Source organism: Neolamprologus brichardi, chromosome 20 (assembly GCF_056152115.1).
Source record: "Neolamprologus brichardi isolate AB-2024 chromosome 20, ASM5615211v1, whole genome shotgun sequence".
NCBI lineage: Eukaryota > Metazoa > Chordata > Actinopteri > Cichliformes > Cichlidae > Neolamprologus > Neolamprologus brichardi.
Window position 1 is genome coordinate 11,681,348 of NC_142123.1, and position 15,600 is coordinate 11,696,947.

A 15,600-nucleotide genomic window follows, 5' to 3' on the forward strand; every position below is an offset into this window, starting at 1 on the left:
GATTTACGAGCACCTTAGTCCGACAAATTCGGCAATAACAACGGCCCGCTTGCATGTTCTACAAAAAGAAATGTGCTTTAGTGGGTATCTGACAGACAAACACCAAACCAGTTCCACATCACTGAAGTGGCACCATTTTTACAAACCAAATCTGGTTCAACGATCCGCTTTCTCCCTTCTCATTCTCCGTTGCCGCCATGCTTTTTCGGCCATGTGTGTATGAAAACAAAGGCACTGCGCATGCTCGTTTTACCCATATTCTATCGCGATATTTCATTTTCTTATCGTTGCCTAACATTGTACCGGTATTATCGTGAACGGTATAATATGGCCCAGCCCTACTACTAAGTAATACATTTCGCCTAAATGTTGTCCAAGTCCCTTTCTGATCAGTCTGTTGAAATAAACCGTTTATATACAGTACAAGTTAATATACCCCAGCACATTTCATTAAAGTTTACAGAGATAAAACATGATCCCCCTATAGAGGGAAGACCAAATATAAAGAAGATGTTAATTAGATATGTCTTTACACAAGGCTCAAACAGCATATCTCTCCCTCTGAAATACACTAATAATAGGATTAACACAGCACGACTACGACAACACAGTTTGCAATCATACTTGTAAAATGTTACTGATACCAATCTATGCCTAAAACGTCTGTGCTGGGAGAAGGATGGATAAAGGAGATTTCTATTTGATTTTTTCCAGAAATATACAAGTTTCATCTTAATATCTAGATAACCAAGTTTTTCCATTATAGTCACTTATCTAATGTCATATATTTTTACTATTCATGCTTTAAGGAAAAAAAAAATCTCATTTGTTAATATCAGAGAAGAGATGCTTGTGATAAAGTAATAAGATGATAGAGTTTGATGTTTCTTCTTTGTAATGATATCTCTTATTGAGGACGAAGAGGAGGAGTGGAGTTGCTTTCATAAAGGGATGCCGTTTCCATCAAATGGTCTATTCCATCTTTTATACCCACAACGTGTATATCTTGCAGACCTGCAGAGCCATAAAACATGATGGTGCTTCTGGTCTCTTTCTGGCAGCATGTCTCACTCATTACCTATAGTAGTGCAGTCATTAGAAAATAAGGGTCGCGATACGGCTGTTCGCAGCACTGGAAGGTGTTTGCGTGGCATTCAAAATGTATCATGCACAAAGGCCTCTGTTCCCTCTCTCACCACCAAACAAACACGCACATGCACACAAGTGCACACACACAAAAAAAAAAAAAAACACTTTTCTGAGTTGGAGCTGGAGAAAGAGCTAGGACTATTGTGCCTCACCATGTAAATTAGTTGTTTACTTCTGTTCCCTCCCGCACTCACTCACATCATTAGCCACCTAAATATAACAACCGGCTGCCACCAATTTCCATCATACAATCTCATTTCACTGGTAATGACAGAGTACATACACCAATAAACTGATACCCTAAAACAAGGTGAATGGCGGTGTCGAGACAAGAATACTTATGAGCACAGAAATGTAATTTGTTGTTTGGGTTTTTCTTTTTTTCGCGTCTTTTCAGTGTTTTCTCGCCACTTACAATTTCTCTATTAATTATGCCATTCTGTGTGCTAACTTGGTCTGGCAATCCCTGGTCATTTGGGCTGTGCTAATTTCAAAAAGGATTTCACAGGGATCAGTCTTCACAAAAAGGTTTATGATAGAGAGACTAATAGAGTGAATGTAACCAAGGGGACTGTGGATAGGACAGCGAGGTGCATACTTTCTAATTACTTCTGTTTGAAGCGCATGATAGTTAATTAATCTACACTGTTATTATGTTATTCCAGAGAACCACTTGAGTCACACCATATTCAATTAGAAGTCTTACGGAGAAGGAGGGTTCACTCTTATATTGTGACAGGCAACTCATTACATCTATTGCTGTTTGACGAATCAATACAGACGTGATTGGGAAAGTTACGCAGGTCCCATTTGTAACCACAGAGAATAATAACAGTAATCATGTGCCAAATATCAAACTAGGAGCACTATATTGATTCTATGAAGTTATTTTGAGTCCCCCTCCCCCCCAATGATTATGTTTGTATTTGAAGAAAATAAAATAAAATAAAAATAATAAAATAGAAAATAGTAGAGATGCACAAAATCAGAATTAGTCTACTTCATGCACAGTGGTGGAGGCAAACAGCTGTCCACACAAGTTCAACAAAGTAAATATAAGTAAAGTAAAAAGGTAGCTAAAGCAACTGGTGTGCCACACACACACACACACACACACACACATACACACACACACACACACTTCAATAAAAAGTATGTAATTTACTAGTTGATGTAATGCTGCATAAAAAAATAGAATAAACAAAACACTTAAAAGACAATTTTGAATTGATTGTATGCCTGTTGCTTATATCTGACAGGAAATATGTGCAGTATTTTGGTCTTGCTGGTATAACCTTTTCCTCTTTATTATTAATAGATATCTTGAACTATTAAGAGAAATGTAGAAATTTGTTCGAGTGAACCATCCTCTTTGTAGCTTTGGATAAAAACATGGAAGATTAAGTTAGATTAACTGGTGCTTCTATAGTGCTTTTCCACGCTGAGCTTTGAAATGTTCTTTACTAGAAGCAACATTCACTGATTCATACACACATTTAATACAGCACTTTGATGTATGTGTTTAAGCACTCTATAGCTACCACTCCAAGCGATGCTTTCGAAACTGAAGGAGCCAGGGATCAAACCACTCACGTTCGCATTAGTGGATGGCTTGCGACACCTCCAGAGACACAGCCACCCATTTAATTAAAAGACCTCACATTCCATAGGAGGGAAAATATTTTAGCTCTCCAAATCCAAAAATGTAATATTTTTGAACATTTTTATAGTTTGCAGTTTACAAGAGAAGTTGATCTTGACATTGACAAATCTTGACATTTAAGAGAAATGCATTTAGTGCATATGTAATAAATTCCACCTGCCTACTTCCACCTTCAGTAGGAACTGTTCTGCATTTATGCTCCAAAAATTAATAATAATGTCATGTAATGATGCCTATAAAAAGGACCAGTAGTAATTCCCCAGTTTTTCCCTTGAAGACCACAAAACAGCCCAACTGAGCATGGTTTGATTTGGCCTAAAAACATCATTTTCTGATTCTGATCTTGACCTCTTTAATCATTACTGCATAACACACTGTTGATCTCCAAACACAGCTTATGTTGTCAAATACAAACCCACGAAGACCACATTTGTCAAAATTCAAGGGCTGGGAGAACCTCGGGGATGGATTTCCACATTAGTCTTTTAAGAGTATGTCTGCCCTGCCAGAGGCTTCAACACACTGAGGGGGGCCTTTATTATCTTGGTCCTGCTCTTCAAGTGGGTCAAAGGTTAATTTATTGAGTCCCTGGGTGAAAATGGGATACAATGGAAGACAATTTGTTCTTCTCTGCAGAGCAAGCAAGCCCCAGCTGACATATGAAACCTAATTAATACGAACAGAAGGAGAGGAAGGATTTTACGTCTCGGTCGTTGATAATCAAACAAAGGGGAGAGAGATGGACAAGCTGTCTACCTCCTCTTCCTTCAGTCTCCTCTCCATTTTACTCACTTGTCGTGTATGACACGAACCTACGTCTCTCTCGCCGTCTCTCGTTTGCGCTTCCTATCTCTCACTCAGAGACAAGAGAGGTTCGAGAGCACAGGCAGGAAAATCAATCAAGATTGGATTGATAGTGTAAACTGACAGGCCAAAGAGGTAGCAAACCATGATACATGAGCAGATTAGGACTGAGTGCGCCTGCAGGAAATGAGTGTGACTAGACATTGCAGAAAACTAGAAAACAGGAGCAGAAACAAGTGACCATAGCTTGATTAATATAATCACTTCAATTAGCATGGTCAGCAAAATTTATTTATTTTTTTTAATTTGACAAATAACCAAAATTATGAAGACTGTTAGGCAAAGTAGCCCCAATACTTTTGATCATCATGCAGACGATCTTGAACAAATTTAGATTGTAATGCAAAACAAGTACAAGCTATGTAGCTCTACACCTAAATATGAATCTAAACCAACAAGTTTTCTGCATTTCTGCCTTGCAAATGACTTTTTGCACTTGTGTAAATGGGCACTGTCAGCCTTTATTCTGTAATGTTGCTGTCAATTTCTTGATATTTGTTTAGAATCACATCTACAAACCCTGAATATTTATTACTCGGTGACTTGTATATATTGTGCTATTCCTCATATCTTAACATATTGTGTTGATAAATAGTCTAGTTTGTTTTTGTTGATGCTACTGTACTGGAGCAACTGTAACCCACATAATTTCCCTAGGGATTAATAAAGTATTCTGATTCTGATTCTGAAGAGTCACCATAACTTTAAAAAGAGAGTTGCTGCCCTCATACAAAGGTTTAAAGAGGGACGTGTCTTTTCTGGTATGGTCACAATTAAAAATGAACCACAGTTTGTTTAGTTCTGTGAGCAGCCGAGTTCATTAAAGCTACAATTTTTTTTATCATTTAGTCCCAGTGCCTATTTAAAAATCTAGAATTGCAATACAGCAACACTGTGATGTTCAACATTATTCAAAACAATTATCTTTAACACATCACAATATCTGTTTAACTCAAAGAAGAAAAAAAATGCAAAAAATTTTATGCGACTAACATTAACCAATTTCAAGGCTGGATCAATTTAATGCATCTCTTCAGGTTTTTGCCTTTTCCCTGCTCTCAAACACTGTGCTTTGTAGACATTTGAAAAGTGCCACCACGAGGAGTCATGAAGTACTGACACAAAGTGGAAAAGTCAATACATTGGCACCAGTGTATTGATAATGTCTCTGAGAAAATAAAACCAAAAAACAGTCCAATCCCATCAATATTTTGTCCCCCTAGATTTTACGCAGTTTAGAAATGCTGCAATAATTTCTTTTTCATTGCTTGAACCAATGTGTCACTCTACTCCAAGAGATCAAAACAAGGTAACAAGATTACAGCTGAACACAGCCTCGCTGACCTGCTGTAATTAGTAACTGACCTTCATGCTCCCGCTCTGAAACACCAGTTTTTCTCATCTTCTTAGGAGTTTTCATGAAAAGCGGGAAGATTGTTCGCAACCCCAAGATGTCCACAAATTTATGGCAGTTATCTGTTCCCTCTGGTCCAATCATTCCATGGTCCAAGACCTTCAGAGCACTGGTTCGGGACATCTTCTTTTCTCTGCAGGATAGAGAAGAAACACTGAATAAATCTTAAATGCAGGCTTTTTTATTTTGTCCTGGAAAAGTCTAGCTAACGGTATTGAGACACCGATAACAGACATGCCATTTTTTAATGCATTTATATCTACATGAAATTTCAGCCTTGAGGTGCATGTTCTTATTTCTAACAGAAAAACAATATATATTTATTCCTGCAGTGACTGAGTCAAACAACATGGATTAAATTGGACCATAGCTTTACATTATCACTAGAATTAACAGATACAAAAAAAACAAGGTATTTGACAATTATGCTGCTGGAAATTTTAAGCACTTAAAATAATCAGTGGAGTGCATGACGAATTACTTGTGCAAACACTTTTGTTATCGAGCACCATGTAAAAGGGATTTCAGCATTTGCTTCTGGCTTTTGGAATGTTCTCTTATCTGCAAACAAAACATACAAGTGATCCTGATCTAAAATAAAAGAATACTTTTTTCGCTGTTCTCCTCAGCGTGAGGTTTGTGAATTTACTGACAAATACTTGGCGTTTTTGCATGGCAACTTTAAACTTCTGTAGTGGTTCAGAAAATTCCTCAAACAGCTGCCTGACAATCCTTGCAGCACTGTTAAAACAAACTTTCTTTATGGTAGCTGTAGGTGTTGTTGACAGTTTAGCAGTGCATAAACATATAATATTATCTTTCAGTATCTATATGACTGTCACATCCCTCGAGTATCTCTCTTCAAAGCCAGGGCTTGGTCTAAACAACTCTTAGCATTTCATAGCATTTTACAGACTAAAAATCATATCTTACAAACACACAGCTGCTTTATATTTGATTCACAACAAATAAGTGCAGTTTTAAAGAGCTGATTTGTACAAGTTGTAAAACAACACTCACAGTATTAAGCATGAGAGATTTGAGACGTTCAGGAACGTGCAAGCTTGCCAAGCAACAATGAAATGTTGCCTATATTCTCCACTCACATCATTTATTAAGTTGTATATCACTAAAGGCTGTCGGCCCAATGTAATGCATGAAAAGTCATATATGCTTTTACTAATAAAAGAAAACGAGTAAACACGACAAGATGAATTGTCATCTGTTTTTCATCATCAATTTATTGTAGTAATAACGAGGATACGCTGTTCTCTTCTCTTTGCATCAACCCCGTCTGCTCTACACACTTCTTGTAGGAAATGTAGCTGTCTATCAAAGTGTCACTTCCTCCATTCCCACCAATGACAGATGACAGTGTTTATCTCACAGGAGGGACACATATTTCAGGCAGTTGTGTCTGGTTCTGCAGACAGACACATTATATATGATGGACGGCAGTGAAGGGCAAGGGGGAGCGATATGCAGTGTACTTTCAGAAGGGAACCTTCTGAAGGGAAGCCAATTCAGCTAGCAGACAGCTGACTTAACTCAAAGTCCTGGTGTCATGAACTACTCTGCTGTCACATAAAAAATGGATTGTGGGTTGTATCTAGTGGATACAAGCATGACAGCAGCAGTATGTTTTCGATTTCAGTCAGATTCTAGATTAAACTAAACCCGAACAAAGTCAAAGAACCTGGAAAAGAGTTTATTAACCTGTGCAAGACAGTTACGAGGATTGATCAGAAAATGGCTACATCCCACTGGAAAAGACAGGGAACTACATTAATAAGAACTTATATGAATGGTGATGCATTTAAAAGTCTTACTGTGTGTTTGTAAAACTGCTCTGATAAAACTGTTTCAGTGGCGGGTCTAACAAATATTTCGCTCTGCCAGGAATTCATCAAGACACAAGGTCTCAAATCTTTTATGTTATATGAGGCTGAAGAGGTCTGAAATGAGCTTTTGATCGAAGCGTCACAGTGAGTAGAGCAGCTTTTCATTTTTTTATTATTCTGTTTATCTTGGTTACTTTGTAACTCAAAGATCAAAAACACTACATTTTGTATGATGTGGGGTTATTTTGTTAGGCATGTTGGCGGTTTACCATAAATAAGGAAAATATAAGTGATCCGGTGTTTAAAGTGAATCTTTATTATAATTTACATCTCTCTTTTAAACCACACCTAGCTTTTTTTTTTATGATTCACAGTTCAAAATTATCCTTATTCATATTATACTGGACCTTAGTGCAAAGCCTGATGGCTAATCTAACAAAGCCTTCCGGAGGAAACCTTCCAGAACGCCAACCATTTCTGCAGCACTCCACTAATCACTTTTCAAAATAAGGCACATGACAGCCCTGCTGGAGTTCAGCAAAAGGCATAAAGGACGCGCTGACCATGATAAACAAAATTCACTGGTCTGATGAAACAAAGACTAAACTCGCTGGCCTCAATGCCAAGCGTAATGCCTGGAGGAAACCAGGCACCACTCATCACCTGGTCAACAGCATCCCTACAGTGAAGTATGGTGGAGGCAGCATCACGCTGTGGGGATCTTTTCTGGCAGCAGGAACTGCAAGACGAGTCATTTTCAAGGGAAAAACACAGAAACATCCTTGGTAATAACCTTCTCCAGAGCACTCTGGTTAATCTTCCAACTAACCTAAGCACACAGCCATGATAACAAAGGGGACATTCTGAATGTCCTTGAGTGACCTAATTAGATCCCAGATTTGAAGCCTATTAAACCTCTCTGGAGAGATTTAAAAATGACTATGTTCCAACGTGCCCCATCCATCCAAAAAAGTAGAATGGGAGAAACTGCCCACTACTTGTAGTTTTGGAATAAAACTGCCCCCCCCAGGGTGAGGGCCCCACACTTTGGGAACCTCTGGTCAAGACTAGAGATGGACCGATCCGATATTACGTATCGGTCCGATACTGACCCAAATTACTGGATCGGATATCGGCGAGAAATAAAAAATGTTATCCGATCCATTAAATATCAAAAAAGCACCTCACAAAGCTTGCTACACGGCGTAACTCGGCTCATAACCGTAGCACGTCGCAGCAGTATGCGTCACGTGATAGAGCCGCTGTGTGTATTTGTAGCCTTGCTAGCAAACCAGCATTTCATCTCCGAGGAAGTTTTCCCAGAGAGAAGTAAAGCAAGTGTGTAAGTTCATCTCTGAATGTTTGTAAAGCATTCCCACCTTAAACTTAACAACAGATATATGGAGCGACTGCCTCTCTCTCTCTCTCTCTCTCCTGCTGCTACTTCAATCGTGAAACTGCTTAATGATCAGCTGATCGGCTTTTTTGTCGAGAGTCCGTCTCTCTTCTTAGTTTTTGGCCCACTTCTCACCAGAAAGAGGAAACCAGCGGCTGAACAACAGCAGCACATTTAAGCTTGATAAGCTGTTGTTAGAATTTATTTAATATTACTTTCTAGACCAGGATCGTTTTCTACGTAGCTGACGGCTGGTAACTGTGCAGGGGCGGATCTAGCAAAGTTTAGCCAGGGGGGCAGATAGGGCATGAACAGGGAAAAGGGGGCACAAAGACATACTTTTCTTTCTTGTTCTCATTTAAAATATCTAGCTTTTAATAAATAATTATCTGACTCTTACACCCAAAGTTTTAATCTGATGTAAAATATATAGAAGTCCATTACTGTATATAGTAACTGTTAATTCTAATATACCCTAGTAAGCTATACTACTTTTCCCTTTGGGAAGATACCATCTGTGCAGTCTGCAATTCTGTTGAAGAAAGATGTTGAATCTATTTAATTATTCTTGAAAAATAATTTCTTTCTGTGCATTTTTCCCCCTGCATCAAATTAAATTTGATTACATCGATTAAGCATCATGAGCTGGAGGGTGGGGGGTGGTTCCCTATTTTTTATTTTGCTGGGAGTTTGCAACCCTATTAGTTAGGTTGCTTGATATTTCTGCTAAGTACTCTTTAAAATACCAGAATAGGGAGGATGGAGCAGGTTTACGTTTATTAGATTGATCAGTATTGCTGAACTATGAAATATTTTGTTGTATTTTTTACATACAGGTATAACAGAATAGCTTTAGTGTTGTTATTTATTTAAACTTGAGTATAAACTTATACAAAATGCAGCAAGATATTAAAAAAAAAACGTTTTATTGATTAAAAAACACACTATATCGGATTCATATCGGTATCGGCAGATATTCAAATTTATGATATCGGTATCGGTATCTAACATAAAAAAGTGGTATCGTGCCATCTCTAGTCAAGACAATGAAAAAGTTAATGAAGTTAAGTTAAAATTATTGAAGCACTGAACAGCAATGTGTTCACGATTAGTAAGGAGCAGATGAGACAAATGTTTCCATCATCCCTCTGCTGCAGATGTGTGTGTGTCTCTATATCTATCTGTCTGTATGTCTATAGATATGAATGAATGAATGACCAAAAGAACATAAATGTGATATTTGAGAGGTACATATCCAATGCAGGCTAATAGCTTGACTATGATATTGACATGCAATGTTCCCTCTAATTTTTCATGTGTCTAAGCAAACATAAACTCCCTGAGTGGTCCCTTGGACCACTGTGAGCAACAGCAGACATGTGCACTGTGGTCACGCCAGCATCGAAGCCATCCAAGTTACATGGTTTATTAAAATAATCAAATTACAGCATTTACATTTATGTTAGACTACTTTTAATTAAGTGCTTTAGCCCACTTACAATGAAAATGAAAAAAAAAATCTTGTTCATGACCTACACAGTTAAAAATAAGTTGAACTCCAATTTTGAAAACATTTTTTTTTTTTTATTTCTAAAGCTCTGACTTTTATTATGAGTCTGTGGTCTGGGAGAGAGTCCTGTAACTCTGTTTGCAAAATACAGTATATAATGACCAATGTTGGGCAATTAATTATGTAGTTACTTCTTCAAAAAAGTAACTGAGTTATGCAAACAACAAAGTTTTTTGCAGCTGTTTACCTAAAAATGCAGCCAAGGCGTTTTTTTAAAATAAACATTTCAAACTATTTACACAACAATCAGCTGTTCTGCATCAAATTTGATGCCACACAAATTATTTGTGCCACTCCAAAAAATAATTTCTGTCCACTATGAGATAAAGGAGAACATCACAAGCCTGATACCTGTAGGCTTGACAACAGGAGATGTATCACTGTTGTAACACCTGTAACATTCAGTAGTCGCCTCATTGTTCTGACGCACACAACAAAACTATTGACTACACTACACACTAACTACACAAGATTTGCGTTAAACGTCGTAAATTTCTCACATCTCAAAACACCGCCGTCACTCCTAAAACTTTCCCCCATTCCTAAACAACTAAATGCCATATTACCATATTATTTTTTGATTGGTCGACATGGTACATTTTTTCACCAATAGGAAAGGCTGGGGGTTTTTTGGTTTTGTTTTTGCTCACAGGTGGAGAGTGCTTTCGAGTGTTTTCCTTATAAAACGCAATTTTATAAACAACGATAGTAATCAGGAAGAAAACCAAACATTGCATATATTTTTATCGTAACTCTGGTTTTACGTGGCCTATCAACACAATTTAAAAACTGGTATAAAGCCCACACTTTTTCCGTCAATTGTTCCATCTGTCCTGCTCACATCTCCAATGGTTGTACACATTATGATTAACGTGGCTTCACTCCCCATCAGCCACGCCGCTTTGCTAGCTAAAACACCGGTGTCGGCACATAAGGACGCTGTCATAGCCTGTAAACGACGTTATTTAGCTGCGTATATACGAATGTGAATCGCATTATTGGTTGGACTATGGGATAAGGTGGCATCGTTCTAATCCCATACGGGAGCAGCCAGTCACTTACTGATTAACACTGCAAAACAGAATTGTTAAAGTATTAATTTTAATTTCAATTCAGGTTAGATTTTTTTTGTACGCAATGCAGATTTTCTGTGTGCAGAGACCGCAGTGCACAATTGCACACACACGCAGCTTAGAGGGAACATTGTTGACACGTTGTTAGGGAGGTAATGAATACATGAAGACTGAGGGCTGCAGCAGGATTATTTAATATGATAAAATGGAAGTTTTCTCTGTACGAATTTAGCGTCAAATAAAGGTCATCCTTGCACAATGAAGTGCTCATAAGTGAAAAATTACAGAACTTGTTTCTTTCTAAAGAAGACATTTACAACATTCCCAGAGTTATACATTCTGCTCCGTCATATGTTGTTGTAATTACTCCGCCACCTCCTTTTCTGACTCTCTCTCCTTTCCCCTGGTGGATGATTTACCAGAAAAAGGGTTCTGCATTCCAATAATGAGATATTGATCGAAGCATTAAATCTGCGTGACCAGTGATGTGATTATTAGCACAATAATGCAGAAGCTGTGAAGGTTTCATAAAGGCGTGTAATGCGTCTTTATGAGTCTTTAAGGTCACATCTCTGCTGTGCTGCAGTCCACCAGCTGTTGATTGATTGGACTGGCAGAAACGGCAGGCATAGAGGCACATAAGGAAAGCTGTGCCACAAGGGCCCCATTCTATATCAAGACGTTTAATGTTTATTTTTATATCAATGAAGAAGTCATTTAAAGTTTCACTTATAGTACTTCTGTATGTTACTACACTGAGAACGAAGTTCATACACCAAGTTATATTTCTGGATTTGTGGAAGTGATACTGTTCATTGGTACTCAATATTGCAACAAACATGTTCATGTACGATATCTATGATGCAGATGAAACTAAACTGTCGCCAGGTATATGGCAAGTAGTGTCACTAAGTTTTATCTATTCACATTTAATTAGTTCTCATGTAGCAATTACTGCATTTGCAGTAATTCACCCATATATCAATTTTTATGGCAGAGCACTAAACCAGTCTAATTATTAAAATGAGTGCCCTGTTTCAACTGCAAAGGACTGATGACTCTGCTTTATGCCTCAGTCACACCAGAGCAACAATAAGACAGCGACTTACTTGCAACTGCGGGGGTGGGGGTTCCATCAAATCTGTACATTCAGCAACCAGTTGGAAGTAGCTGGTTACCCAAAAGCTGAGTGAGCCACATTTATCAATGTGAATTAGGGGAAACGACTCAGCTATTGCCATTTGGTTGGAGTTTGGTTATATTCCTATAATAAAAGCAATGCTGCTGTGTCTGTCGTTTTGCAGTTACACTGTGTTCCTACAGCACCTACATAAGTATTTTGTGTTTCTGTTGCAGATTTATGCGGTTCCGACTGGTTTCTGAATGTAAGCAGTTTGAATTTCTGTGTATGTAACAAGAGCCTTGCAATTTCACAGATTTATCACAGTTCATTGCTGTATTATCATAAAGACACTGCATTTAATAACCACTGACAGAAGACTGACTCCATCTTTTTTGCTTTTCCATTGCCATTTCGAAACACCAAGCTGCTTTCAGAACAGTAACTGACTGCCGAGTGGTCGCAAACCAGACTGCTGTCTTCAAAGCAATTCTTTCAAAACATGAGAAGACTGTAAGTTCATTACACATGGATCTTGCTGTAGTCTCTAACAACCGTTTTACCTAGTGAGACTGTAGCATAAGATACAGAAGAAACTATAAGCTGTAGATTACATAAATATAATCTAAAATTGAAAGCTGTCATAGCACAAATGTTGAGATTTTGCAGCAAAAATGTAGAGCTCTAAAGTCCAAGGTTTCCTAAAGCTCACAAATACATGAAGGAGTTCTCTTACACAGTTTCTTGTTCCTTGAATAATTTATTTTTTCTCCCTGTGCGAGCCATAAGTTCTGCACTAGTTTTTATTAAAAAAAAAAAAGATATGGCCTTCCAAATGTTTTCATCTTTCCTTTCAATATAACCATGTTTACAAGTACTACTACTACTAAAAACCTTAACATCATTTACTCAAAACTGTGGTAGAAAAAACTAAACCGCATAAATTTGCATTGTTATGCTAATCCTATGTGAAGAATATAATAATAATAATAATAATAATAATAATAATAATAAGGATAACAATAGTTGTAGATGTTTACTGTTATAATACCCTGTTGCCAGGCAAGGACAACATTTAATAAATTGAACCTTAAATTGCCTGAACTCTGTTTTACCTTGGAGTTTGACTTTTCTAAAAGGTTTGAATGAATAGTCAAAGGAGCTTGCAAAGAAAAGCGTCTGGACTTCTTTAAGTTACTTGAAGACGTTTCACCTCTCATCCGAGAGGCTTCTTCAGTTCTAAGGTCAAATGGTGGAGAGTCCCAGATATAACCCTAGTGGGAGTGTCCCCCCACAGAGGGACAAAAGGACCCCCTGATGATCCTCTAATCACCTGAGCCAAGGTGTGGAACTGGGTGTGGGTCCCAATCAGCCAGAGTTTCGGGTGGGTTCATTGTGAAACCTGGCCCCACCTTATCATGCGAATTCCTGAGGTCAGATGGCCCAGGGTGTGAGTGGGCGTTAAGGCGTCTGGGAAGGGATCTCAAAACTGGATTATAGATGGCAGAGAGTACTCTGCCATCTATAATCGCATGATAAGGTGGGGCCAGGTTTCACAATGAACTCACCCGAAACTCTGGCTGATTGGGACCCACACCCAGTTCCACACCTTGGCTCAGGCGATTAGAGGATCATCAGGGGGTCCTTTTGTCCCTCTGTGGGGGGACACTCCCACTAGGGTTATATCTGGGACTCTCCACCATTTGACCTTAGAACTGAAGAAGCCTCTCGGATGAGAGGTGAAACGTCTTCAAGTAACTTAAAGAAGTCCAGACGCTTTTCTTTGCAAGCTCCTTTGACTACGATGACCTGGATGACTGAGAACCTTCACAGACGTTTGAATGAATAATGGACAAAACAATAAGCACCAAGTTTTTACACGTTGCATCCATATGTTGTAAAGAGAATCTTTTGATTTTTCTGAAAATCGACAGTGCCCCTTATAATCCCGTGTGCCTTATGTATGAATATGGACAGGTGCTGCTAGTGGGAGAGAGACGTCGCTCGCGGAGTCCTTTAGTGCTGCAGGCAGGCAACGTGCTCAAATAGCGCACAACTTCGGGTTTTTTATTTCTATATGATAATTCTGTATTATTAAGCAATAAGAACAAGTAGTCTGATGTCCTGTAATCATTACGAAGCTATATTATTAGAATTACATAATACAATTATATATTGTATTATGAAATACAATGAAACATTAAGTTTTTGTACAAAGTATCGTATCGTATCAGTATTATCGATACCACCTTGAATTTTACTTGGTATCGGATCGGAAAGGAAATCAGTGGTATCGCACATCACTAATGGATTGTCGGAGCATTACGGCTATCGTAGGCAGGAGCCTTGCAGAGTGATACGTACTGTGCTTCAACATAATATTACCGTATTGTGTGTGTATAACCTCTTTTTAAGTTTTGTGGATATTATACATGGTTATGCTGAGGATATGTCGGCCAGTTTCCACTGGAAATGCCTTTTGGTTAAAATGTCAGCGAGGAATTTGCATTTGAAGTGTTAAATGTTTATATAACTTTAATGCACATAAAAAACAGCTGCTTGTTTAAGTGAAAATACATTGATGGTTTTTGGGGGCTTTTGCACTAATAAAGTTGTGGAGTTGTAAAGTATTTTGTCTAGTGTCAATTATATCATCAGTTATATCGTTATCTCAAATTTTCAAATGTATATCATGATAAATATTTTTGGCCATATCATCCTGCTCTACTAGTATGGCAATATCAAGTTCCTGAAACATCACAGTTTCCACCGTAAGATTAAAAATGTTTTGTAAGCAGTAGTTATTATCACGGCAGTAAATGATAGCACTACCTTGCCAAACAAAAACACTAATTGGGCAGATGCTGTGAACAGCAACAGATAACATGAATGAACTGTCAAAGAGGCCCACCACCAAGCACTCAATTTGTAGAGAAACTGGGAAGTAAATCATCGTAGTCGACATCAACTTTCCTTCTGACGATGCTGTCTGTGTTGAGCGCTCAGTGGATCTGCGCTCGACAGTGCAGCCTAGGCGAAGTAGTCGAACGCAGATTCACTGAGCGCAGGGCAAGCTAGCGAGACAGAAGTTAAGCTCTCCTTGCAACATAGCAAATTGAACCTCCCCCACCCTCATTCAGATGTGCCGTTTGGAACTATCTTGGTTTTCATGTGACGTATGACCCTGAAGGTAAGCGCGTCATGGACAAAAGTAAAACAGTATGTCGGATGTGCCACACGATGCTCAATTACATTGGTGGGAACTAGTGCGTTAGCGCAGTTAGCTCGTTAACGTGTTGGCCGTCCAGCCCCACGCACGGGGCGATCCGCGGTAGCTCGTTAACGGAGATTTGCCGTGTTGTGGCGTTAACGTCATTTCAACGAGATTAACGCTGACAGCACTAGTGGGAACACAACGAATATGACTGCACATTTACTCCGACATCATCCTAGTGCAAAGACAAGTGGAAGCAGACAAAAACAACAAGCAGGCATGCTACAAGCTTTACC

The 15,600-nt window shown here is 38.5% G+C and overlaps 1 protein-coding gene across 1 annotated transcript in view; it reads right to left on the reverse strand.

Moving 5' to 3' along the window:
• The window catches only part of ctnnbl1 (catenin, beta like 1), a 72,804-nt gene that overhangs the window by 35,683 nt on the left and 21,521 nt on the right, over positions 1-15,600 (reverse strand). Inside the window, exon 11 of the mRNA XM_087834123.1 lies at positions 5,042-5,223. Coding sequence (XP_087690249.1) covers positions 5,042-5,223 — 182 coding nt within the window. The remainder of the gene's footprint in view (positions 1-5,041; positions 5,224-15,600) is intronic.